We start from the raw sequence: 26,859 nt of genomic DNA on the forward strand, positions 1-26,859 counted from the left end.
TCGTTAATTTTAACAGAAATAACAATTTATAAAAAATTTAATTAATACATCTATTTATATATATATTTTTTTAATTTTGATTTATTTATCTCTATATTCATAATTTATTTCATTAATTCGATATAATTTTTATATTAAAATTATTTTGTATTTTTTTTTATATATAAAAATTCTTATGAAGTTATTTAAATGTTTTTTTTTTATTATTTGTATATCGGTATACAAAAATAAACATGACAACTGTATATTGAAGTGACAACTCAGTTATAATTTTATAATGCACGTAGAGTTTGTAGAGTTCGGACATTAATTTATTAAAGTACTCTAGGAAAAAATCCAATTGCAGGACACTAAAAGCCGAATCGTAAACCAAATGACCTAAACTGTCCATATCAAGCCCTATATACGTTTACGGCATAAACATCACAATAACAACGTAAACTCTATACTTATGCAATGTTCCACCGCAACCTGATAAAGCTGAAAAGGCAACTTAAGCCTATAAAAACCATGCACTAAACACCACTTCCAAAACGAAATGATCGCAAATAAATAAACCCTTCAGCCAATAAACGGTTTTATTTTAATGATCGTAAAGATCGTTATTGCGTTCCCCGACGTAGTGGTTACGACTTGTGTGTATGAATGAAACGAGGGAGCGGGACGGAGATGTCTGTTAGAAGAGGACGGAAGATACCAGCTCGACCACGTGGCCGGCGTTACACGCTCTGGTGCAATTCTTATTGGAATTTAAATTAAAATTTCTTATAATTTATATTTTAAGATTATTCTTGTAAGATTTTTTTGAGACGAAAAAGGGGCTCATTAGACTCATGCTATAAATTGTTCAAAATGAGTAAATATAAGTTATTCGTTTAAACATAAACTATGTTTATATCATATAATTTGCATTATATTCAGTAAATAAAGTGTTCCTTAACGTAATAAGATATTAATACTTTAAGTTTACTTATTTATTTATTTGAGAATGAGTATTGTATCAACATCTGTTTATATTTATGAGAATTGTTTTACATTAAATTTATGTTTAATTACGATTATATCATTATATTTCGATAATGATAGTCCTTGTATGAATGATTGACAAATTTAGAGGACTCGAGATTATATTTTTGTTGTTTATAAACAAATAAAATAAATATATTTTATAATATAGCTAAAGGTTAAGTTACCATTGATATTTTAATCATTATTAATCATGTAACTTATAGAATTATATTGTAAAACAATACCGATCAATTAATTTAATACTAAACTGTTGGCACATTACTGCTTAAGGCCGTTCACTTTGACAGCTAGAAGTGCCGGAATGGTTTGTGATTGGCGGTGAATGTTCTGCACCGGATCACTATTGGAGTAGACGATGGACGGCGGGGGTGAGCGGTGGAGAGCGGGGAGGAGACCGGCCGCGTCACCAACAATGGCCGGCAGAACGGTCGCCAGCGAACAGCTTCTGTCTCACTCCGACGCCAGCAGAACAGGTGTACGACGACGAGATGGAGATATTTCCGTGCGATCGGTCGTCCGACCACCGCCGTCCCTGTCACACGCAGCGGCGACGATCGTGCGTCTCGCTCGTGTCGCGTTAGCCGTACCGCGGCGTAGGAACTCGCCGTGGAGCCTCATACGCGGGTCATAAACGATCCGCGGCCATAGTAGAGGTGCACGCTCGAATCGATCCGATCGCGATAAAGACATCACCCGCGAGGCGAGCCGCGACCCGCGCGCCGCGTCGCCGAGCGATGACTTCCAAGTTCATCATAGATAGCATGCTGCCCAAGTATCACCAGCAGTTCCACCATCAGAACCTGTTCTCGGCGGGAGCGCCCATAGAAGGCTCGCTGTCATCATCGCTGTCCTCGTCTCTGTCGGGGGGCCTGGGCGCCGCGCTGGGAGCGGGGTCTCCGGGGGCCGGGAGCCCACAGCGTTCCTCGTCATCGTCGTCGGCGTCGCCGGGAGCGCCGGCCAGGATGTATCCTTACGTGTCCCATCACCAGCAATTCGGAGGCTCGGTGCCATTTCCGACCGGCGGAGGTCTAGCGGACGATAAGAGCTGTAGATACCCTTCGGCGGTGAGTGGAGACCCCATGGTGAACTACGCGCTGGGTCAGCATAACGGTGGAGCGGCGGTGTCCGCTGCCTCGGCGAGTATGGCCGCGGCGGCTCAATTCTACCACCAGGCTGCAGCCTCCGCGGCCTCCGCAGCCTCGGCCGCCTCCGTAGATGCCATGGGCGCCGCGTGCTCGCAGCCCTCCGCCCAGCCTCTCCCGGACATCCCGCGCTATCCCTGGATGTCCATCACCGGTAACTATCACACACTCCTCATTACACCCGCTCCTAGTTAACGTCATGCACCCACTTATTGTATGCTCGTTTTATTTTTAATTATTTTCAAACATCTCCATTATATATAAATCGTAAATCTTATTCTGCTTTTTGTTTGCTATTTACTTTACTTATATTGAACGATTTAAATCCAATAAGAGTATAACATAATTTATTTATATCTCATTATATAATGTATTGTTTAGTTATATAGATGTAACACACAGACCGACATACGCCTTATATTAGGACATGAAATATAACATTAAAGCATTATAACTAGGCTCTTAATATTATTACTATTTGATATAATTTTTCTCACTCCGTCGGCAGTATTCGCCGCCAATTTTAACATACGATCGGATAACAATTATTAAGTATATAGGGATATTTATTATATATATTATATTTATTATATATACATAAAAATAACAATACTTATCTAATATGTATGTATTATTAGAAAATTAACTATTGATTGTCAATACAAATAGCTGTTTTCCGACGCAATAATAACATAACTTATAAACAAATACAATAAAGCAGATAATTAATTATTGTTATTAAATTAATTCAAAATAAAATTAATATAACTATAACATTAATTTTATATGAATAAAAAAAACATCAATAGATTATAAACCTATATTAATTATATAGGAATATTATATATGTACCTACCTACCTAAGAAACTTACAGTGTGAGGTCCACTTAGTACACAAACAAGATAACATCGCCTACAAAACGGTCATACGATTTCAATACAATGGACTATTTAATCTCAACATCATGTTATAATAATAAATTAACTCATATTATTGGTAATTTTAATTTAAATTAAAAAAAAAGACTCTTATAATAGCATAAAATTAATATGCGGTTTAATTCAGTGTTAGATAGAATTATATGTAACGAAATTATATACGAATAACGTATTCTTTTGAAGCTCGCACATGACGGCCGTAAATAATAGACGTGGATATTATAATCAAAGCAAACGCTGTCGTACCTCACAGATATTACACCAAATGGCCCATAACCGACTTGTTTTTATATAAAATATTATCATCCGTATGATCTGAACTTAATTCATGATAGTTAAATTATAAGACGTCGCTGAAGATTTAAAAATATATTCATACATTGACAACACGTGCTCAGTAAAATGGCCGACGTTTAACAGCGGAGTTTTGTATTTTATATAACACAAACATTGTTAGTGTAATTCGCGTTAAGAGCAAACTAGCAAATAATAGTGGCTATTTATTTAATCTATTGAAGTTAATATAAATTGCATTAAAATTAATTAATGGACAATAAATTTGATAAAAATATGTATAATAAATAATTCTACAATAGTTTAATTAAGAATATTACTGTATAAAAGCGTTTAAAATAGCATTAACTTGTATTTATATGGTAGTTTCTACTTGACTGTGATATATTACTAGCATGTGTGTGTAAGGCGCATGCGCAACAAACATGGCCGACGGGACCGACCAATCACAGGACAGCAAAACTTGACACCACTGACAATATCGATCGATTATAATGAAATAATTACATTTATTAATATATACAAATAAATACAGACAACAGGACATTGGCGACAATAGTTTTATATATAAAGATTATCCAACATTTAATGTTTCCGCTTCTGTTATAAAAAGCGCCTGTAAAATGCGTCCTTAATTAGGCAGGTACTATAGATTGCATTACTTGCATAAATTTTCATCGATATCAGTCTTTGGGTGACTTTTATTGGCACATTCGATAAAGTTCGAGTGTTTTGTTAATTCGCGATCTTTTGTTGATGATATAAAACTGAAATTTACAAAAAAATACACCGTATTTATAAGGCTATTAAATGATATCTTTGAAATATTAGATTATATCTGTAAATACGTTTTAGTACTAATTATTAATGCGTTTTATGATATATTACATGTCGTTTTTGTATGTTGGTTTGCTTGTTCGCTATATGTTATACAGATGCTTTTTAATTAGTTGCCATGTATTTATTATCACAATAGAAACTAACCGAGATTATATTTTTTTTATCCCGCGTTAACTCGACTGTATCACTCTAACAAAGCGTAAAAATAATAAAATCACAATGTTTGAGACTCTCAGTTATTTCCTTTAGCTGTTAAAGTTCAGTAGTAATGTTACGTTTGATAGTTCGTTTCTTTAAAGTTTTTGCAACTACATTATAAAGCATTTCTATTCAAATGTTAGTTGGAATGAAAGTTTTTTTAAGGAAATATTCATAAAGATTCATTTATTATATAACGTAATATCTATATGTATAATATTACGGTAAGTATGTCATAGTTATTTTATGTGTTGTAAATATTTTCGGATCGTGTTAAGAACATTCAATACGATTGATCATAGATTTTCCATTTCCAGATTGGATGAGTCCCTTCGACCGCGTCGTCTGCGGTGAGTTCAATGGTATTTATCGTTTCAAATTTATTTTCTTTTAGTTTTAAGCACTATATAAGAGGTTCCGCACACGTGCTACGAATGGTTTAGTAATTCGTGTGTAGAACCTCCATGGCCTTCCGTAAGGTTCAGTTGCAATTATTGATTTGTGACGGCTTGGTTGTATCTACCGTATTTTTTTATATGCCAATCATGTAAACAATTAATAAAAATCAATCGGCTATGAAGATCTCATCCGATATGAATCATTGATTGATCGTTTTTATACCTATAGGTATATTTGATTTTTTTTATGGTCAATTATTGGGTTTTTATCTGTGACGTCATACCTACATGCAAATATACCGTGGGTTTTAACTTATTTATCTTCGACTTACTTTGGCTATGTAAATTAAACAAAATAAATTGATATCATACAATCGATTTTTTTTAAATAATTCTCACATGTTTTATGTCTTTGACATTAGTTTTCAATTAAAAGAAGTTTTTAATGAAAACGGAATAATGTTTTTGAAGATCGCAAAACAACTCGACTTTCACCAAAGACAATGACACAATGGAGCGGTTATAAAAAATAAAAAACCCAAAGGTAGTTTGGAACCTTTACCTGTTCGAATAGGTTCCACATATATATTTTTTAAATTTCCATATACTATCTAAATATTATCAATTAAATAAATAGCATAGCAATAAATGAAAATTAAAAAAAATATTCATATTGCGTATGTCATATAAAAACTCTAATATAAAATACACATTTATGTAGGTATAAAAATATGTATGTATGTAGGTATACTTATGTGTATACTTTTTTAATATGCAAGAAATATCTATAAAAAAAAAACCTATATAATAAATTATTTGTAGTCACGACTCACGGAACCTTATTATTTACAATAAGTAACATCAAACATGGTTCCAAACTCTCACCGTCTTAAAAAAAAAATAATATAATAAATAACAAAAGATTCACGGCAATAGGGTTGTGCAATTTCTATTTTTTGTTAAAAATACGAATCCTTTGTACCGGGAGAGATGTTTACAAATATATTATAAGTCAAAGGGTTTTAAATCACGGCGTTGAAAGCTTTTTAAACAATCTAAGAACAACGTGCTTTGTATTGTTGGCACGATCGCAAATTGCTTTATTAGGAACCGGACCGAAAGTCGATATCACCGAAATGGCAGTCAAAACAATCGTATGACACGGTACGTTTTATAACACTCATATTTATTAATAAAGAATTCTATATTTCATTAGTTACATTAATGTTCGTATATTTATAACAAGAACACTATGAAAAATCATATATTCTAACATCCCCAACCGCAACACAAACGTAAATCTTAAAGCTCGTATCCATGAGTTTATTTACTACTGCTAACAAAATACTGCGTTAATAAACGGTTTTATAATCAATATATTACTGTAATTGAGAGAACAAAACGAATTATGCATTAAGAGTTTATAAAAATCGCTTTACGACGCCATAACAATTAATATGTAATCACTGTCAATCGTAACTCCGCGGTTATAGAGCTATAGATAGTTAAAAAAAATGTTGTCCGCAAACAATAACATCTCAGAATTGACCATAAACTGACGACCTTGAGGCAATAAAAATTTAACGAGGCAAGTCTGCGGCGCTCCGTAGTAGAAACACATCAGAAACGAAAACTTAACTGTCATAGAAACAGCTGGTCTAACATCTGTTTCGTCGACTATTCGTATGTTTCCTTTTATAAAGGATAATAATAAAAAACAGATTATTCTATGCTTATTTCACTGCTTATCTTACATATTTAGCGATATTGGCTGTTTGTTGTAAACAAACAAGCTGGCAACATTAAAAAAACTAATGTCAATGTCAAATGTAGTTACATGTGCTCGTAACTTTCTATGTGGCCCATATTCGCTTATCTATTTCACGTCCAAGGTTGCTCGTTACGCAACTATATTTAGAATTTAAAAAACGTAAAGGTTGTCGACCTCCGAATTAAAACGTTGTGCGGTGCATGCGAAAATAATGTACGTACTTTCGGCAACTGTGATGGCCAACTAAAACTATGCCAATATAAACAATGTTGCTTTCATTTAACGACTATAGTCGCGTGTATAGATTTTACGATCGGAAGACATTTGACTGTGTACAATTTTATGATGAGTGTTGAAATCGGTAAATTTAAGTTCATTTCCGATGTTACGGAGCTTTTCATGTCATGCGATAGCGTTACGAGAATATAGGACGGATTCGCCAGAACTCTGATAAGTGGTCTATAGAGAACGAAGATATTCATAAATAAAGGAATGCCACCTTAAGAAAATAAATGTACTATCAAATAAATAGGTAAGGAGAGTAATAGAATTGCCAAAGCTAAATTCAAGCTGTAAATATAAAACCACATATATATCGGAGTGTGCGATTTCCGTGCAATTTACTTGTATTACCGTTCAAGGGTCAAAAGGTCTCTATCAAATATGAGTTTTGGTCAGTAAATTTAAAGGCACCTATCACCGGTCGCGAACCCTATTGAATTAAATATTACATTGAATTTATAGAACTGTGTTTAATAATATATTATACAATCATGTACCTATATCGATCGATAAAATTCACATATACGCGATTTAATTATAGTCGGATGCCTTAAAATTGTTCTTAATTTAAACTAAACCTTTTATTTCATACAGAGAAATAAATATATATAATAATTACGTATATGTTGACGTTATTTATGTGTAAATGTAATCGTACACGCGACTCTACAAAGATCACTATATAATACATTTACTGTTGGGATATTGTGGTTAGCGAGCCTTAACAACTACCTACATTCTGTAACATCGGTGCCAGCCACAGGAGGTACGAATGACTCAAAATATTAAAAAGAAATCATTTAAAATCATAGAACCGCAGTGTCATTATACCATGTCGCAATCATTAACAACATAATCCTGTTTCATTAATTAAAAATAAAACTAATAATCCCTCATATTTCATTGCTTGTTTAATATATATACAAACGGAATGGAAATAGCATGGGATTTTGCAATTTTAATTCCATATCCTGTTGACATAAAATTATAATATTAAAAGCGATGGTGCTGCCATTGCAAATGTTATAAATGGTGACTCGGATGTGACGTACAACACACGAATGTGGAATTGACGTCTAATGACATTTCATACATCAATATCGTTTTTAATGCTTAGAACACCTTTAATAAATCTTTATCATTCAAATTTCTAAAAAAATAAACTTCTTCTATTTTTGAAATGACAAAATTTTAAAAAGGAGTTTTTATATATTCTTATTAATACAAGCTGATTAAATGATTTTTGAGAAATAAGCTGCTTATAACTACACATTTATTAATAAAACACGCTCTCTTCTTCTTCTTTTAATATAAAATTATTACTTTGGTCAGTTCTCTGTTACTCAAATATGTTTTTTATTATATTTTTTGTTTAATTTGAGAAACTTAAATATGAACTACGCTCATTGATTTGTACACTGAGAAATAGGAACCGAGAAATAATGAAGAATATCAATCAGAAAAGAAAGATCATAGAAAAAAGTTCTTCTTTAGATTCACAAACTGTAAGGCGTTCAATAAGAAAAATAATTAGTACCACATTTTTTATACATAATACAATATAACCTTATTATAAAACAGACATAGATAATATAGATCTTTACAAAGATCCACGAATAACAATATTCAAAACTTTTATGATAATAGAATTTCATTGAAGACATTTCAAATACAAAATTCCCATTGTTTCTGTTAATTCTAAGTGTAGGTAATTGTATGTAATATTAATATGTCCCTCGTGTTTAGTGAGCGTGTATATAATTTACATGTCATTTGGTTTGAATCACTTCTCGGTAACAATAACGTCTAGCTGCGAGATTTATACCCTGCATCTTAAAATTTTCCGTACCTGTGTTCTGAATTGTAAGTTATTGTTATACGAGAGATATTAATTTTTTAAATAATTATCCCATAAATATGGTAGCCATGTGTTGTTTATAGTATTGTAGCATAAATAATATATGAAAGGTATTGGAACCTACGTTGAATAGCGACTCTCCTTCGGGATTCCTGTTACCCGGGATTCGACCCTCAGTCCGCTTGATTATAATTTGTGCTGTTTAATAGATAAGTTTTTTGATTTGATCAAAAAGACATACAAACAAAAAAGCTAAAAATAGTTTTTATTCAATTAAAAGAATAATATTTGCAGCTTTCGCTTCTATATACGCGTTTTCTACTTTAATATCATAACTATTTTATTGTTTATTTATATTGAAATACAGTAGTTTAGATGTAAACGCAACAAAATTCCATATGTAAATTATTTTTTTATAATCTCATACAATTTATTTAAACTAAATTGTTTCAAATACAATGTTTATACTGTGTTAATTAATTTCTGATACAGTATCGCCTTTAGGATGAATCAATTTTGTTTAATTCGTCTGCTCCATAAAACGATAGCAGAACGTTAATGACACGTTCTAGACAGTTTATTGTACGAAATTTCACGAAACATTACATAGAATATATTAACTTAGGGCGTATAAACAAATGAGTTTATGTGTTTATATAAGATATTAGTGGTGTTGGCTTAGGTTTGTAAGTTAGAGAGGTCGTTTGGTTCACTGCGTAAATAAAGTGAAACGCAAAGTCCTGCGAGAGGCCTGGCCGTTGCGATAACATACATCGTATGTACTCGAACTTGATCGAATTCGAATATATTAAATTGTATGCTTACATTTTATATCTCTATTAACGTTGAGTATTGTTTACTCGGCACTGCAGACTCGCTTGTGAAAACATACGAATCGAGATTAAAGGTAACTGGTAATGGACGGCCACTTAAATAAGATCCACCTGGCACGGCTCCGTTCTCATATCTTACATCATATACAAACGGGCGTTTTCCCTTTTGAAGGTCAGCGGAGACTGGTAGCTGGCGTGCGTTTACATCACGTTTCCTACCAGTTTGCATGGAGGAGGGTAGTCTTAATAAAAACAAATTGGCTCCTGACCAGAGCGTTACACACGTACGAGGAAGTCGCGCGACATGACCGCGGCTGATTTATTATTGCTGAACTTAATTTAGCTGCTATTATGAAATATTGTTGGAAATTACGACATCTATTTTAAAACCGTATATGTGAAATCATTATCATACTAAAGAAACGTTTTGTCTGAATCATAAAAACGTATTTAAAAATGGAATTTTTCATAACATAATCACTACCGTGAAATGACTGTCGTTACTAATTAAAGGAACACATTTTACGTTTACTAATTTTAAGATTTTAAATAAAATATAGCACCTATGTACCAACATAACGAGATAAAGGTGAGGTGTTACGTTACACTGTCTATGGCTCGCATTAATCTCGAGATACAATCGCAAGGCGACGCGTAAATCTCTGATAGCATCTGGTACATAATATTGGGGAACATTTTCACCTTCAAACATGCCACGTATACAATTCCCCTTCTAATCTGCTACTAATGTTCGAAATCTTCGTGTTTCACTTGTTTATATTATTTTTATTCAATAAATCCATTCTATAAATAGCGGGTTAGATCTTAATCTAGGCATACGATTAAATCTGTAATCATAATCCTGAGCCTAGCCAATTAAGGCAACTTTAAGATTTTTAATTATTGTAAATGTGTAATTAAAAATGGATTTTATTGCATAGAAGCCCGCGGAGCCTGACTTGCCTTTTAAAGCGTGGTACTCCCGCCCGCCGCCTTATTTGAAAACATTAATTTGACTATATGTTATTTAGTAAAGACTTTAAGATTTATACAAAAATAATTCACTCATGCTGTAGTGTTTTCAATTTAAATTATGTATTATATATTTGTTATATATATTTTTTTTATCAGTGATGTAATTCATAGTTATATAAAATAGCCCCGACCGGTTGACATAAACCGCTTCAACTTATATTACGCAAATATTAAAATTGAAATTCTTTAGGGCAATTAAAACTATACAAGTTATTAGCATATATCTTAGTTGATAGACATAATGTTCACATAAACATGGATCGTTTATGAAAGTAATTTCCTTGGTCGGGAGGCTTTGAGACATGCGAATAGAAAATTAAATAGCTCTCAGGCGTACTGTAAATTCATATAGCGAAGTGTCAAATCTTACAATAGATTATGTGATTGATATAATTTTATATATCTTTAGCGGGTGTAATGCAAGATTCCATGGGGTTCTATAGGGCTTATGGTATCAAGGGACGAGGCAGGGTGCGACTGACAGTGAAGTAGTGCCAATAACGGAGGTATAAACAGAGGGGCCGGTGTATAAGGGCGTTACGTAGGCACGAGGTCAGAATATTTTGTAGTCGCTCCATACTAAACAACAGATTACAATTCTGGAGGCTCTGCCTCGGAGCTTGATCAATTGAGGATTCGGTGCAATTTACTGGCCGTGCGTAGTATAAATTTGAAATACGTGTATAAAGTATATACATATATATAATAAAGTCAATTTTATTTGTGTTTATGGTAATAATTTTACTATAATGTTTAATGTACAAGAATAATCTCCATTGTACACAAAACTATCGTAAATTCATGTACAATAGCGAGTTGCATTTTTACTAATGCGATTCGGATGTTTTGTTTCTTCGATATTTATCATAGGATTCATAAAATAAAATAAATAGTTACGACAAAGGAATGGCTTAAACTATAAATATTTGGACTACAAGAGTACAAAGGTATTAAACACGAAGATGTAATAACATCAATAAATTCACCCCTTAAACTTGAACACCCTCGAACTAAAAAATGACCAGGATAAATTGGAATGGTAGTGGCAGCCAATAAAACACTCTGTTTATGGGGTGTCATATTTACATTCGGGTGATATCGACGTGGGAATACTTATAGCTATTTATCTATTAGAAACAAGAGTCCGCACCGAACTACCAATATACCGTTTCAATGTAATCCCGCTTTTATTTCTCACATTACTTCCCTATTTTTAACATACCTACCGTATATTAAAGTTTTCAACTTAAATTTATAACTACGTCGAGATGAAAGTTTCACGATATTTAGAATTAACATTGCTTAATTGGCATCAATTTATATTCCTTTGATGCGTACGTTACTTCACTTTGATTATAATAAATAGCGATATAATTGATGGGATACATAAATAACATCAGCACGTATAATAAACGAGATTAAAGAGCACTTTGTCTGAATTACTGAAAGAAAACACGGGTTGCTATATGTGTTTACGTTGATTATTTCCAAAATAACATCCGGTACCACTTAAATTACGCCGAACTAATTTATATAAGCGGGGGTGCTAATCGATAAGCGATAAATTCTGACTTCGACTATACCTATCCGCCTAATTTTATTCACCCTAGTGCACGTTTCCGTTTATCTGATCTGTAGGTATTCGTTTTGGTTTTCACCAAAATTTATAACGATATAGATAGATGTTGTAACTTGTAGTCATTACATATACCTACTTTGAAATAGTTGCCACAGGTGCTATGAATATATCAAAATACATATGATAAAATTGTAGTGAACCTCAACAGACATTAGAGAATAATTTCAAAGAATACTTCATGATATTTTTTGAGCTTTTCAAGCGATGTTTTTGCATTAATCTGTATCCAACAAAACAGACCAAATAAAATGTTTAGGGTCATTTTGGCGAACGAGAGGAACCATCCGAGCCCGACTCTACCCTCGGGAACACTATAGGTACACGACTGCCATAAATTTTTGCCCGCAAATTTGCAATCCTATCTTCTCACCCCCAAGCCTTACATTAACATAACAGTTTGCCGGCCAATTTCGACTTTTAACATAAAACAAAATGGCTTCCTTATAAAACAGAAAATTTATTTAGATTATTTATTTTTATATATACATATATAATATAATGGAAGCGCTTTTGTTTGCTCCCTAATTACATTCAACCACAGAGCCTCATAGCAGTCTGCGCTGAGTCGGATTAATTTTTAATTATAATAGCGTCGTAGCAAATGGCATCCGAGACGCGCCCTGAAAGTTAAGGCGCGATTTAATCGTCGGACTTAACGAGGGATGCTAGAGGATATTAAACGCATTCTTGAATTATAAGATACCGTTATACACGTATATTTTATTTATTAAAATTGCTATTGGGAATTAAGTTTTATGATTGTTTCCATATAAACTGCCAATATACTGTTAAGTGCTGTAACATTAAATTTACTTAAGCCCGTATTGCACATAATTTAGTCGTTGTGTAGTTTACCAGAACATTAGGGCGCATGCCTTCGTCGTTTGACACTTAAGGGCACATAACACCCTTGGAATAGAGCACTTGTAATTAAAACGCTCTAAACGGACGATTATGTTGAACGAGCATAGCTGGGTCTCTTGAGATGTATCCGACTGAATATAACGACAGTAGATTTAATATTTACAAACACAGCTTGAAATGTCGCACATAGAAAGAAGACTTACAAAACCTTCTATTTAAACCATATTACCAGTATTAAAATCAAATATATGATCTTCAGAGGCTATAACTAATCACAGTTTAAAAATATAACAAAGATTTATGACAGCTGCAATATCTCTCAATGATCTAATGTAGGCTGTGGCGAACTAATCAACTAAATGACATTGAAACCGTCTGAGCCCGCATTAAATCCAATTAAGGGAATATATGCAAGCCGATACATAATACATAAATAGTGTCCTTGTATTAATAAATGCTCAATAGGACGACTAACGAGCGCTGTCGGACGCCATGCTCAACCATCGCTATATTAAATTTGCATATTAGCAACCCCGTCAAACCCCATGTTTTAGCAACCATTACTGGTCACAGTAACAGTGTTCTTATCTCCTAAACGCAGCTGACAAACAATTCTATATCGTTTATCACGTATAAAAAATTTACCGAATTTTATATTTAAAATTATATCAAAATTTTTTACAAAACTGTATAAAATTGTATTTATTAACTGAAGTAAAATATTTCGGATCATTAACGTAGATAAAATCGGGAGTTCTTGCTCAAAACTCTTACCTAGACATTTTACATTAGGGAGTCTGCTTGGAAACATTTCGAGAATATAGGGGAGGGTGTTTTATAAAATATATCTTTTGTTTTTTTTTTTAACGTATCTGATACTTTTGAAATGTGGCGTGAGCGTTGCGGTATTCAAATTTGGGAGTCTGTAGGGGTAGCTAATTCGTTTTAAATTATCCTACGATATTACATTGGGAGTTGAAATATGGCTGATAAAAACAAGAAGGTGCGCCCTAAATATGAGGCAGGTTCATTTAATTGCGTTATGTTCTTTTATAAACAAAGGTTTTATTTTAAACGAAATATCTAAGCCTTTTTATGCTATTTAATCACTAATACACATTTGATTTCCGAGTTAAATACCTAAGATAATGTCGAGCATAAATTAAATAGACAACTATTTAGAGGTCCCCGTTGTTTTTGTGACCTAAAATTTAATATTTATTTTCGAATACATTAGATGAAATTGAATTATTCATTTCTAAAGACATTAAAAGATTTTAGACGGCACACACTGTAACACTTTCGCAATCTTGATTTATTGAGACATTAATTGTATAATAAAACATACTATATTATAATACAGGACAAAATCTTATCAGAAACAAACTGAAATAAAATTGGTACGTTAATAAAGATATTATAATAAATATATCGTGAACCTTTCGGGATTCGAATCAAGCTAAGGGTAAGAAAATTGCGAGAGTCCCTGAGGAGGTGTGGGGCGAACGACAGCTGTAGCCTAATGTCCTCTCTATTTATCTCGATTCGATCGAGGAGACGTGGGTAGATGGATATGTCATAACATAACATATATTACGCATTCCCTACACGCAATCGACAAATCCCGCCCGACAGATGCGTCCACTTATTAATATTTTAATTGCTTTATGTCTCTTATATATCGCATATAAATTCCCCATAAGCCATACCTATTTTATATCTAATTCGTGTTTACAATATAACCGGGCTTCAGTGATTTAACAAGCGCAAAATGAATTAATTCCTATTCGATCATACAATCTGATGTTATGTAAGCGATGACAATCTCAGTTTTATGAAGGAGAACTCGTAAATGTCTATTAATATGAATGGGTTCCAATTACTTTTATGGTACGCGTTTTGTTGGAAATCGCTCTGAAAAAAAATTTACGACTCTGCCCCCTATTCGTTTGACTTTATACATCGGGGCTCCAAGCGTGAACAATCGCCTGTAAGGCAGATGCTACACGGATACTTCACCTGTCTCGATACTGAGATCATCTCAGTGCTTAACAACTGATGTTTTATTCAAGATGGCGCCAATACCATCTGAATGTAAAGCCGAGTAATCCATATATAAAAGGTGTTCAATAAATTCAATTGCACGTTTCTTTGGCCAGATGAAATTATTAGTACATCAATGACTTTAGTAAAGATCTGTTATTTGGCATTTACGCTATCTTTAACGTCCTCAAACGAGACTAATGTTATTGACCCGAATATAATTCTGTCATATCCTAAAATATATAAGATCTTGACGAAACATTTAACACATAAGATCGTTCCATTGAAGTTGAAATGATAGCTCTTTATAAACTCACGGACAGTTTTATTTTTATATTCAGTTATATATAAACTTATTTTTCTCATGTTTCCGTTACACCTTATATGTCAAATGTTAATGTGAAATCAGCTGTTAAATCAATGAGATCCAAAATAATAAAACTCGTAATACTCAATACAAGCGAGGTTCCGTTCAAGAACAGTAAAATAAACAATATCGTACGTAACATCTTAAACGTACAATACCATTCATTGAATCAGAATGCGATGATTTGAATGGATATAGCCCAATAACGGCACGGCGTCTTCCTGTTCTCTGTGCCAGCCGCTAGTCTATCAAATCATATGAACCGACGAATGCGTCTTACTCCACATTTATCGCTCGTATAACTCATAAAATGGTAATGAACGACCGTTCGGACCAAACATCCGAGAGCGATATTCATATGACAGTATTAAATGTAACACGATGTCACTTCGTTGGAAACGTAATCGTAATGGCGCGCTTTCAAAACAACGCGAGTAACCGGACCGTCTGAACGGTCGTATCACTGTGTTTTTAAAAGCTCTTTGTGTATGTTATGTGATGTGAGCCGCCTCTCTTTGATTTCGCTAATGATATTCAGCAATTAAACATAGACTCCCGACTGTCGGAGCGCTCGTTCGATTTCTTCGAATTCTGATTAACCAAACTGTCGCTATAAAGACATTGACTTACAGTTTAAACGTTACTTCTCTTAGTTCGGTATCTGTTATCGCTTTTACTACATACTTGAAGATATTAACGATTTATGAGCCGATTGTCTCGAATGAAAAAAATACTGATAAAACTTCTTGTGTGTTTTCAACGGCTCAGGTTGGACGGTTAAAAAAGTCCACAATATTTTACGTGAAAGTTTTTCTATTTGACATTGGTCTTAAGGTGTATAGATAATAGTTTGTCAATGGGTGCAATATATCTTGTTTATATATAAATATGAAGTAAATACAGCCGCGGCCGTATAATCAGCATTAGTTCACACTATGCGGTTAGTAGTTTTTAGGTTAATTGCTTAAATTGGGATAGGTCAGGTTATTGTTGTCGTTACACGCGATAATAATACATTCAACTTTTATTTATGTGAAACTTGATATTATTTTATCGATTATTATTAGTGTTATTGTCAATAAAGCTTCAATAAATATTACTTTTTTTATTGGCTATTGAAATGATAGTCTTCTGAAAGAAATACGGAACGCCGAATACAATTTATTCTAATAAACAAGTTACAAGAGCTATATCTTCATATCTATTTAAAGAGACATTTCCAACGGAATATAAAGGGAGTTTTTTTGTTAGAAAAACAATATATAACAAGATTATTTCTATTTAAATCACATAAATAAACATTAATCTACACTTTTATTCGTCTAACACGCAATAACGGCTGCGAAGTATCCATCAATGTCGACGGAACAATATTTAGTTATTAAGAAACGCTATGCGACACGTAATTGGTGTTTTTAACTGTTATTTTTTTAGTTACTAGAGCATTATACTTGAGTGATGTCGTCGTTCTCGAAAATAAAACGTCCCTCTTGTATAGAAAATTTACGGCGTCTCATTAATATATTATCAAAATAATCAGAGTACGTTTTAATATCTCCAAACAAGACGTAATAGGAAACACACTTACCACTGTAATTCGATGTTTTAAACATCCTGTATAACACGTGGTGCTCTAGTGTAAATATTGACGGGGAGGGCAGAGCGAGCAATATTTTGGACTTCCGTGATGATAACGATTCTTATAACTGTCTGTTATATACATAAATATATTTATAAGGAATTGTCATACGGTGCGTTACCGTTCGAAGGCACATTCTTAGTGAATTCCCAGTTCTTGTGTGACTGAAAATTAAAATAGCCTCAATTAAAAACTCGGACTGTAGAAGTTAATTATTTTCTCTGCTGCGGGCGAGCAGTTGTTTCGGAGCACGTTTGCTACGGCCGGAACGTGAAAGAAATTCTCTATTTACAACTCACATCCCAATATCAGCCTTATCACAAACATATAGGACTCTTTTTCTTTTCTTTTTACATAATTAATAAAATGTTAGCGTATAATGTTTATTTCGAGCTTCGACTTATTAGTCAAGAGGAAGATTTTGCTCTATGTTTATAATAATATATGTATTGATGCAACTTAAACTTAGGTACAGTACATAACCTCGGAACATAATTCATTTTAATATATATAATATGGGTATGTTTGTTTGAATGGGCGCGTTATGTTCCGCCATGAGACTAAACCCGTTTGCTACTGAGAGCTTTTACTGCGCGACAGTGATCTACGGCTCCTTTGAAATATCTGCATTCATGCGAACATTATGAGCCTGTATAGAAACGGTCGTTTAAAAATTCCATACAAATCATACGTATTTGTCATTGAAAATAAACTTTAATAAAATATATAACTAGTAAGCAGTCGATATAGAAAGCGGCTAGCTTGAAAGGAACATTACCCTTTAAAGACGAAGGAAATAAATTGATATGTTCATACATTTAACACGGCGAGTTGTCGTCAATTACTAAATATAAAGACATATAAAACAAGAAATTTTCATTAATAGGCAAACACAATGACAGCAGATCGTAAAATTAAAACGCATACGCACCTTGCATGCGCATACAGAATCAGTTATAAACTAAAGAATATATAGTCAATTAAAAATTCACAACTACCATTTAATTAACAAACGCCAAATACATAACTATACGTAAATAGGCTCCTATTAATACATACGTCGGTTTACTCGAAACGTTATTTAATGTTTCATAGTTTAATAAGAGAATTAAATGTCATTTCAATTAGATAATAGCGCGGCGAGCGGTCGGTATCGCCGTTAATATGATATAAAATCGTAAACAGATAAATAATTTAAATGTATTATTAAAAAAAAAAAACGAGCATAAACAGTCATTGTAATGTATATATTAAATATTAAATCGAATATAATGTGTCGTTTGTGATACCGTTCGACCTTTTTATCTGGGATAAAGTCATCAATATCAATAATAGCTGACAAGTCTCTTGATGTATAATGCGTATATTGTATGAAATAGTATTTTATTACAGCTGTATATTGGCAATCTGTTCTGTGAGCACTGTCTCGACATAGACGGGTGTTATGTATATATAAATGGATCTTTATAACATCATAACTTGTCTCATACTGCACATATACAATTAATTTAAAGCATTATTAACACAAGTGTTCCTATTCTATTACAAATTTATATTATTTGATTAGAAAGGAATATAAATAAATTAGTTCATTAAAATATAACCGAAAATTATTTAGCATAACCGAAATACAATGTACCTATATTGGTTACCAAGGCTACAAGAGTGACCGTTCACATTTTATTTGTAAGACTTGCTTTTTGAATTTATCACTTATACAACGCTTATCACTCATACGTTAAATTTATAAATTATTTATTTGCCATAATGATTACAACAGTACGTTACTGAATAATGTATGTATCAATGTTTTATTCAATATTTATACATACATTATATATAGTTTCCATATTAAGAAACATGTCATAATAATATTTAATTGTTTATAATAAAATTAAATTGTACGTAGCTTTTAAATTTGAATAATATAAAGCGCTTCAATTGCTTTATGTTTTAATTTCAGATAAGTTTTCGAGATAAGTTTAATCTTACTTAATGTTAGTCTCTAACAAATGTTTTATCAGCCAAAGAACGTTCTCCAAATTGGCAGAATGTTGTCGCTTGACGTAATTTATTGTTAGAATTGCATCGTCTGCCAAATTTTTACTTGCGTCATGTTTTATAATGAATAAAAATAGAAAATAGTATGCTCTACTATAATATGATTTCAATTTACCAAAAACATTTTGATTGAAAAGGAACTTTTATATTAATATCTTAAAATAGATTTTATAAAAGTATTGCAAAGATATTTATACTACTTAATATGAAATATTTTTTTAAATATTATTTTACTCGATCCAAATCTTCGCTCATCAGTCCCAAGAATGTATCTTAAGTCTTAACATGATTAAAATGCAATCATAGAGCTATTTCCTACTGAGTAGTTTTCCTGAATATATTACAACTATATAATTAATACTTGTTCTATGCAAATTAATTTAAAAATAAATAAATAAGATATTTCATTTAAAAACTCCCATTACTTTTAATGTGGGTCATTGACCCGGACAGTTGTAAATCAGCTTGTCTTCAAGTCTTTCTCAAACGCATTATTACTACAATATCTTGTAAAGAGCTCTATTTGATTACTGTTCATATAAGACGCCTACATTCGAATAACTTGAATTATTAAGGTTTCTTTTTCCTTTAAATCTTATGTTAAAAACTCAGAAATAGGGCTGAGATATAATTATAATAGAACGTTTAAATATTATTTATTATTGAAGAATAAAAATGTGCGCTGGCAGCCCTATATTCAAGGCAATGCCCTCTGGCCAGTAACGAGCTACAATGTGATGATTTAAATGGCTCATACAAGGAGCAAAAATACTCCCTTCCTTTTGATATATTAGTACAATACTCGTAAATGAACATATCTTCCTGCAAGAAATAAATTTGTATAGATTTGGATTATATATAGGTTTTTGTTGAATTATGTAAGATACGTCATGGAATCTCTGTACGAGTGTGTTCAAGAACATAAAATTACGTTAACCGTCCGTGACGGCTTGAGACGTGTGTACGGTGTGTGCCTCCCATGTGAAAGATAACCCAAACGCCGGTACACTATCATAATGAATTAATGACTAATTTTACAAAGATTCACCTATTAATATGTCTGTTATTGCGAGTTTTATTTCGCGTTAAATGTTATAAAATTATTGTTACTAAAACAAAAATTTTAAGCGAATTTTACGGTAGTTGCATATATTTTTTTTTTTGTTTAATATTACGAATATATTTTTTTCTGCTAGAACGACTCAGTAGCACGTAACGTGGAATTGCTTCACAAATCCGATTGCCTTTTTTTACAAACATTGCGTTGTTTTATCTGTTTTGGTATTTATATGTAAACTATTTAAGACGTCGCTGATATTGTTAAATTGCGACAGTATTTAATGATTCCTACACCAGCCGTTATATTTTTTTATAATTAAATAATTACAATATGAATAAAATTAATAATAGTAAAATTATCTATACGAAAATGTGTTAGGTTAAGGACAGTGCATTTCAACTAATTATCTCAATCAATTGCATATAATGTATTTATTTCTATTGAATATTCACATCCTTCATTGGTAATTTGAATACAATTCTCAATTTAATTAACGCAATATAGTACACCACACCTAAACTATCGACACGCCTATAATTAACGAGGATTTAATAGCATTAACATATATTAAAAAATAATTAAATGTTTAAATACAAAACAGTATCCATTATAAATGAAATACAAATACGTTACGTTCATATTAATTTTAAATGTTATATATAATAAAATATATTTGGATGTTACGTCGTTTCGTTCACTCCTTCGTCTGCTATGAGGACAACATTTCAGAAGCTACCGGAGCCAGTTCCATAAATAATCCTCTTAGCTGGCGTTATAATTCACAAATGTACCCTTAATGCTGCATTCGGTGAGGCATTTATCAACTACGTTAAACTGGTTTGTATGAGGCTGGTTTATAAGTTAAATAAAAATAATAAATAAGAAGCAACATTCTGTGAGATTTATTTCGGGGAAAAAGGCGAGGTAAGAGCCAGGTCTTGTCGCCTCTTGTTTATAGTCGTTGGACGCGATACGTCTCTAATTAATGCCGCTCCAACCAGATATATTGTATACGGCTTGCCCCTCACAGATTATTAGTTTTGAATTCCGAGATTAGAACTAGCGATTGGTGTATTTTAGGACGGGCCTTAAGACAATACGTAACGCGACGGTCCCTTTGATATGAACATACGAAGTTTTCTTAGGTATAAAAAGAAGTAGGTATGTGAATAATTTTAGAAAAAAAATATGCAGATTTAAAAAAATTTCCCGTTTCGTTGAAACGTTAACAAAAATACGGAGAAACGTCCCAACACGAATACAGCTCAATTATTATTCAAGTCGACAAAATTTTAAGCATTCGCTGTTTTACATCAGATTCCAAATTATATGAAGGAATTTTTAATGTACCTTAAACTACCTACAGTGTTCTTGACAACTTAAAAGTTTTAAATCATCACACGTTAATATCATTTGTTATACAATATCGTCTGATGTGATAGTTTGTTTATAATACGATACAAAACTCTGAATGTGGGAACAGGTACAATTATGGCAGAATTTTCTCCCCGCGGTTACAATGGCCGGGTGAATAATGGGACCCGACTGAGGAGGTGCTTCACCCGTTGTCATGGCGACCGTTCGAAGGGTGGCCAACCTGCCCGACGTATAGACAGCGAAATGATAATGCTTTCATACGGATTTGAACTCTAAAATATCTATAATAGAAATCATTTTCACATATCAAATGCATCCGTTATGATCTTTTACTTTAATTGGGATAATCGGGACGTGTGTATTGTATTTCGGGTTCCATCTTTGATTTTTAAAATTAGAGTTATCTCCGTCTCTTTTCTCCTCGTCCGTCTGACATGATGGATTGGTTTTCATTTTGTGTAAACTCAAGCTTAAAAATAAGCATCAATTTATAACCAGACCCCGAAAATAGTTGTATTCATTAAAATGTAAATTTGTAAACAGACGTTTAATATATTTTTCTGTTCGAAAATGCTGCCATCCTTTGTTCTTTAATTAACTCGTATGAGATTTTTGGATTACAATAAATTTAATTTAAATTTATCGGAACCTTTTATAAGAGATACCTCTTGTGTTATAAATTCTACAGACAACCAACCTTATAAGAATGCTTTTAGTTGACTTTATTTTCTATGAATAAAAAAATATTCCTATCTTGGGATCATATATATATAAAATAAATAAATAAAATAATATAAAATTAATGATCGCCTACTATGCACTATAGTTATTTTATACTCGTAATTGTTTATGTGTATCTGAATGTAAGTATATAGTTAAATATACAGTATATACAGTAGATATGTTATAGATGTTAAAATTGCAGAAGAATATTAGCTTTCGGTCTTTTAATACTTACCTACATACAAAGTTTACTAAAATTAAAAAATATATATATAAATAAAAACATAATATCTGATTGTACATTCCAAGCCGGGCACTATCAATTATACAAGTAGGGAACGCCATTTATCTTAACTTATTTATTGAGTCGAAACCAGTTCGGGCTTGTTCGGACTGAGGCATGTTACCGAACTATGTTGCCTCAGGTAAAGATACATAGCTGTATCCTTTAACAGACTGCTTTATTGTGTATATGTAAATTATAAACTTATACGATTTTCATTGCGATTTTTAGGAAGATATAAAACATATCTTAAACTATTTATACTTTCAACTGCAAAGATAATTAAAGTTTTAAAGTGAGATAGTATAAAGGGTTAAAACTTTCTCAGTTTCTTAGAAGACGTCTTTACCGTTCTAACAAAGCGCCACCTCACAATGACTTAGAAAGTTGTGCAACCCTTGCCTTTCCTTAGCTTTTTTTGTAACGATTTCTTTTTAGAAAGCTTCACATTGTAAATTTTTAGACCATTCACTGTCCTTAACCCTTTAACAAAAAACTCAACCCTTTTCGAAACAGTCGTATCCCACAGTTGTAAATTAAACAGTTAATTTATTTCATAAAATCCACAGCTAGCCATTAAATCATCCCATTGTAAATCTATTACCGTTGGTATTTGATCTACTTTGAGGTTGGTCCCAGTAGCGGATAACTCTAAAATTAACTTTACAACAGCAATAAAATATTAATGAGCCATTAAAATCTAAGACGCTATAAAAGTGAAATTTAATGACTTGCTCGAAGCCTTTTGCGATGCGAATCGAAGCACGGGCTTGCGGTTGATATATGACAACAATAAATTGATTTTAATGACACTAAAATACTATTGTCCTTACCGCAATATCCGATGATTCGATATTAAATGTTGTATTAATCATGTTTATTTCCTCTTCAGGACCCAATGGTTGTCCACGGCGACGGGGCAGACAGACATACACCAGGTTTCAGACACTAGAACTAGAAAAGGAATTCCACTTCAACCACTACCTGACGCGTCGGCGTAGGATAGAGATCGCACACGCGCTCTGCCTCACAGAGAGACAGATAAAGATATGGTTCCAAAATCGACGTATGAAATTAAAGAAGGAATTGCGCGCCGTCAAGGAGATAAATGAGCAAGCCCGCAGGGAGAGAGAGGAACAGGACAGGATGAAGCAGCAGCAGCAAGAGAAGCAGGCGAAGCTGGAGAGCCAGCACCATGGCCACCACGTCACCCATCACCACGATCCCATGAAGATGCCTATAGACAAAGGCTCCAGCGACATCCTCAAAGTGAACAAAGTGCCGACGTAAGTCCGCATCGTAATCCTGACTGAATTGTATCATATAGTGTGAATACATGAATGTGTTTCGTCCAGGGCTGAGTTAGTCTTCGTACGTTTTATTTCGCTGATGAGTTATTGGAGGTGGACCTTGAATGTAATGATGTTCCTTTAGTACGGACTTGCCTCGGTGTTCTGCTAGTGGACGTTCTGGTGAAGTGCTTTAAGCATTTATTTTGTTGCCATAACCACACCATGTATTGCAATAATATAATAATATTTTTTACAAAACTTATCGCTCGTCCCGCTTCCGAGTGGTTTTCGGTATTGTTAGTTAAGATTTAAAATCTGTGAATCTCATAGTATTTATTGCTACCACTTACTTTAATTCATTATGTTATATATTATTTTTTATACATAGTTATTATATTATGTACATTTTGATGTATATTTTATTATTTGTCCACTGTTAGTGGTCTGGTTATGTTTTGAGGGTCACATTTTTATGTAAAATTTGTTGTATTTTATAAGTTGATATCGAAAAAAGAGATGAAAGTTTAATTTTTTATTATTATTTTCCAAGTTGTGATTCCTTGACCGTTGCTAACATTGTTGTTTTGAACAATCTTTTTATACAACACTTACCGTACACATATTATAATAACTAATGCAATAAGACGTTAGACGTGTAATATCTTTAACCTACAATATACGTATCAAAGTACAATTGAAGTTTCATCTAGACGTTTGATTGTTTTGTATACAATGTTGACATAAAATTAAAGCAGTATTTTTGAAGATATCTATTAAAAAATACAGAACAAAATGAAAATCGAACATTGTCCATGAATAAACAATCTGACGTTCAAAATTTATATACGTAACATCGATACATATAACAGAATACATGACTAAAATAATTTTTACATGTAATTTTTAAATCGATTAGTCTAAGTGTAATATACATAGATAAAATAGGTTTGAATCTACTTTATATAGTATTGCTAAGATTTGAAGCTATAAACCTTAGTTGTTTGTCATACTTTGCGTATATGAACACATTTCTTTGTAATAAACTTATATGCAATAGTTTATGCGTCAAGTGCTACTGGTATTGTCAGGTTGTGCCAAAATATAATTAATTATATTAGCTTTATTGAGTCACGATACATTTTGGCATTTAACAACCGGCACATATAACTCATACGTAAATCAGATTAATATTAGTATTCTAAATTTAGTGTTGATAGTCACCATTATACGTAAATTAATGTCAGGGTAGAACTAAGAAAAAATTAAATAAAAACTTGTATTGACCGGAAATTCTTAACATTTTTGATGTTCGGTAAACAGTCTGTCAATGTTTTTCATGAATCAGTAGGATCGTGTCACCCATTTAGCAGAACGAAACCTCTTAGATGTAAGTCACTTATACAATTTTTCGAACACAATTTCGTCAGAGAACAAGAGCAATATACAGAATATATCATACTTTTCATAGTTTTTTAAATAATTAATAAAATATGTTATAACATTAATTAGAATAGTCGTGTTATACCGCCCAAAGGCGTTCGTGCAATTACTATTCTTTCCATGAGCCATAGGTATCGAATATAATAGAAGTTTTGTGCAAAATCACGAATGAATAAAATTGAACAAAATGTACTTAAGTAACTTTGGTATATGTAGGCTTTATAAATTATAATGCATAGATTATAAATTAGGAACTGATGGTGAGCGTGAAAGATTCGAAGTATTTCATTATAAACGCTTAATTAACGTAAAGTATCGTTATTGTGGAGGTAACGAGAGTGTCGAACGCAACGTACACACAACAAGGAATGCAATGTGTGTATACGATCTTATACGAACCGTTATGATCTATTCCGTTGTAATCATAATTGATATATTTTTTTTATATTATTATTATTATTATCGTTACTTTCATGGGTCTGTGCAAATGACGTTTTCCACTCGCCACTATCCACTGTTAAGCGATTCCTAATTAAGTTTCGTTTCTAACAATAGGTAAAGTCGTATCTGAGTAATGGTGTCTGTGTGTATGTGCGTCGGATGATTTATGACAGGTTTTCTTTATTGTTTCTGCCTCGTAAAGAACTGTAGATAATTCACGTGAAACAATGAGCAATTTGCTAAATAGATTATATACGACCTCCATCCGTAATGCTGTCTTGCCATATTGCTAGTGTTTCTTAGACTATAGGTATTATCGTAATACCCAATACCTAGCTGAGTGTAACGTTATTTATAAGATAGTTCCATCCCTTATTTTTTGTTCTCAAAATTTGATGTTGTTCCGTCAAAGTTAAGTTAATAGTTTAAGTTAAAAAGATATTTGTTAAGTTGGAAAACCTATTACTACATTTATGATGATTTAAAATTTTATATTATATTAACAAGACTTCCGTTTATAGTTATAAAATCTGTATTGTTTTAATTTTGTCTAAACGTAATTGTAGCTATGTATGTATGTACCTATATCTATATTTTCTATAGTAATTAAAACAAAAAATGTCTTTAAAAATTAAGTAACTGTAAATAGTCGTGGAAGTTTTTATGTGGCGCATTATTTTATTTTTTATCATTATGTTATGTATTTATGTATAGGACGATTTATGACGATTTCACTCGGCCGACAACGAACAGAACATTATAACAGAAACTAAAAGAAACAATATGTCAATAAACAATATATATTATAAAACTGTTACTTATAAAGTACTGATATTGTTTTAAAATAAAATCAACGACTCCGGTCGAGTGAAATCTTAAGTTCGTTCTAAAGTGATTGTGTCGTGTTAACTTAAGATAGCTGGGTTGTTGTATATTAAACCCGCATTCAATATTGTAATATTAATTTCGAAAATTCAACAGAATAAAGAGTTAATAAAACAATTTTAGTGT

General features: G+C 32.4%; 1 protein-coding gene across 4 annotated transcripts; it reads left to right on the forward strand.

Annotated features, from left to right (window-relative positions):
- The first annotated feature begins 891 nt into the window (after positions 1–891).
- LOC116769092 (homeobox protein abdominal-A homolog) lies at positions 892–26,859 on the forward strand. Of its 4 annotated transcripts, none has more exons than XM_032660088.2 (3): positions 892–2,325; positions 4,760–4,792; positions 23,568–26,859. In XM_032660088.2, the coding sequence occupies exons 1-3, from the start codon at positions 1,764–1,766 to the stop codon at positions 23,963–23,965; spliced, it is 993 nt and encodes a 330-aa protein (XP_032515979.1). In that variant the 5' UTR covers positions 892–1,763; the 3' UTR covers positions 23,966–26,859. The 4 variants fall into 4 exon arrangements, with proteins under 4 accessions (XP_032515979.1, XP_032515976.1, XP_032515978.1 ...); XM_032660085.2 differs by having other exon boundaries at positions 893–2,325; positions 4,745–4,792; XM_032660087.2 differs by having other exon boundaries at positions 894–2,325; positions 4,760–4,804.

This window comes from Danaus plexippus, chromosome 5 (assembly GCF_018135715.1).
Source record: "Danaus plexippus chromosome 5, MEX_DaPlex, whole genome shotgun sequence".
Taxonomy (NCBI): domain Eukaryota; kingdom Metazoa; phylum Arthropoda; class Insecta; order Lepidoptera; family Nymphalidae; genus Danaus; species Danaus plexippus.

Excerpts from the sequence above, each read along its gene's own strand:
- LOC116769092 (XM_032660084.2), top strand. The coding sequence starts at position 1,764 with ATGACTTCCAAGTTCATCATAGATAGCATGCTGCCCAAGTATCACCAG. Across the intron at positions 2,326-4,744 it reads TCCCTGGATGTCCATCACCG|ATTTTCCATTTCCAGATTGG; the intron begins GTAACTATCACA and ends GATTGATCATAG. Across the intron at positions 4,805-23,567 it reads CGTCTGCGGTGAGTTCAATG|GACCCAATGGTTGTCCACGG; the intron begins GTATTTATCGTT and ends TTTCCTCTTCAG.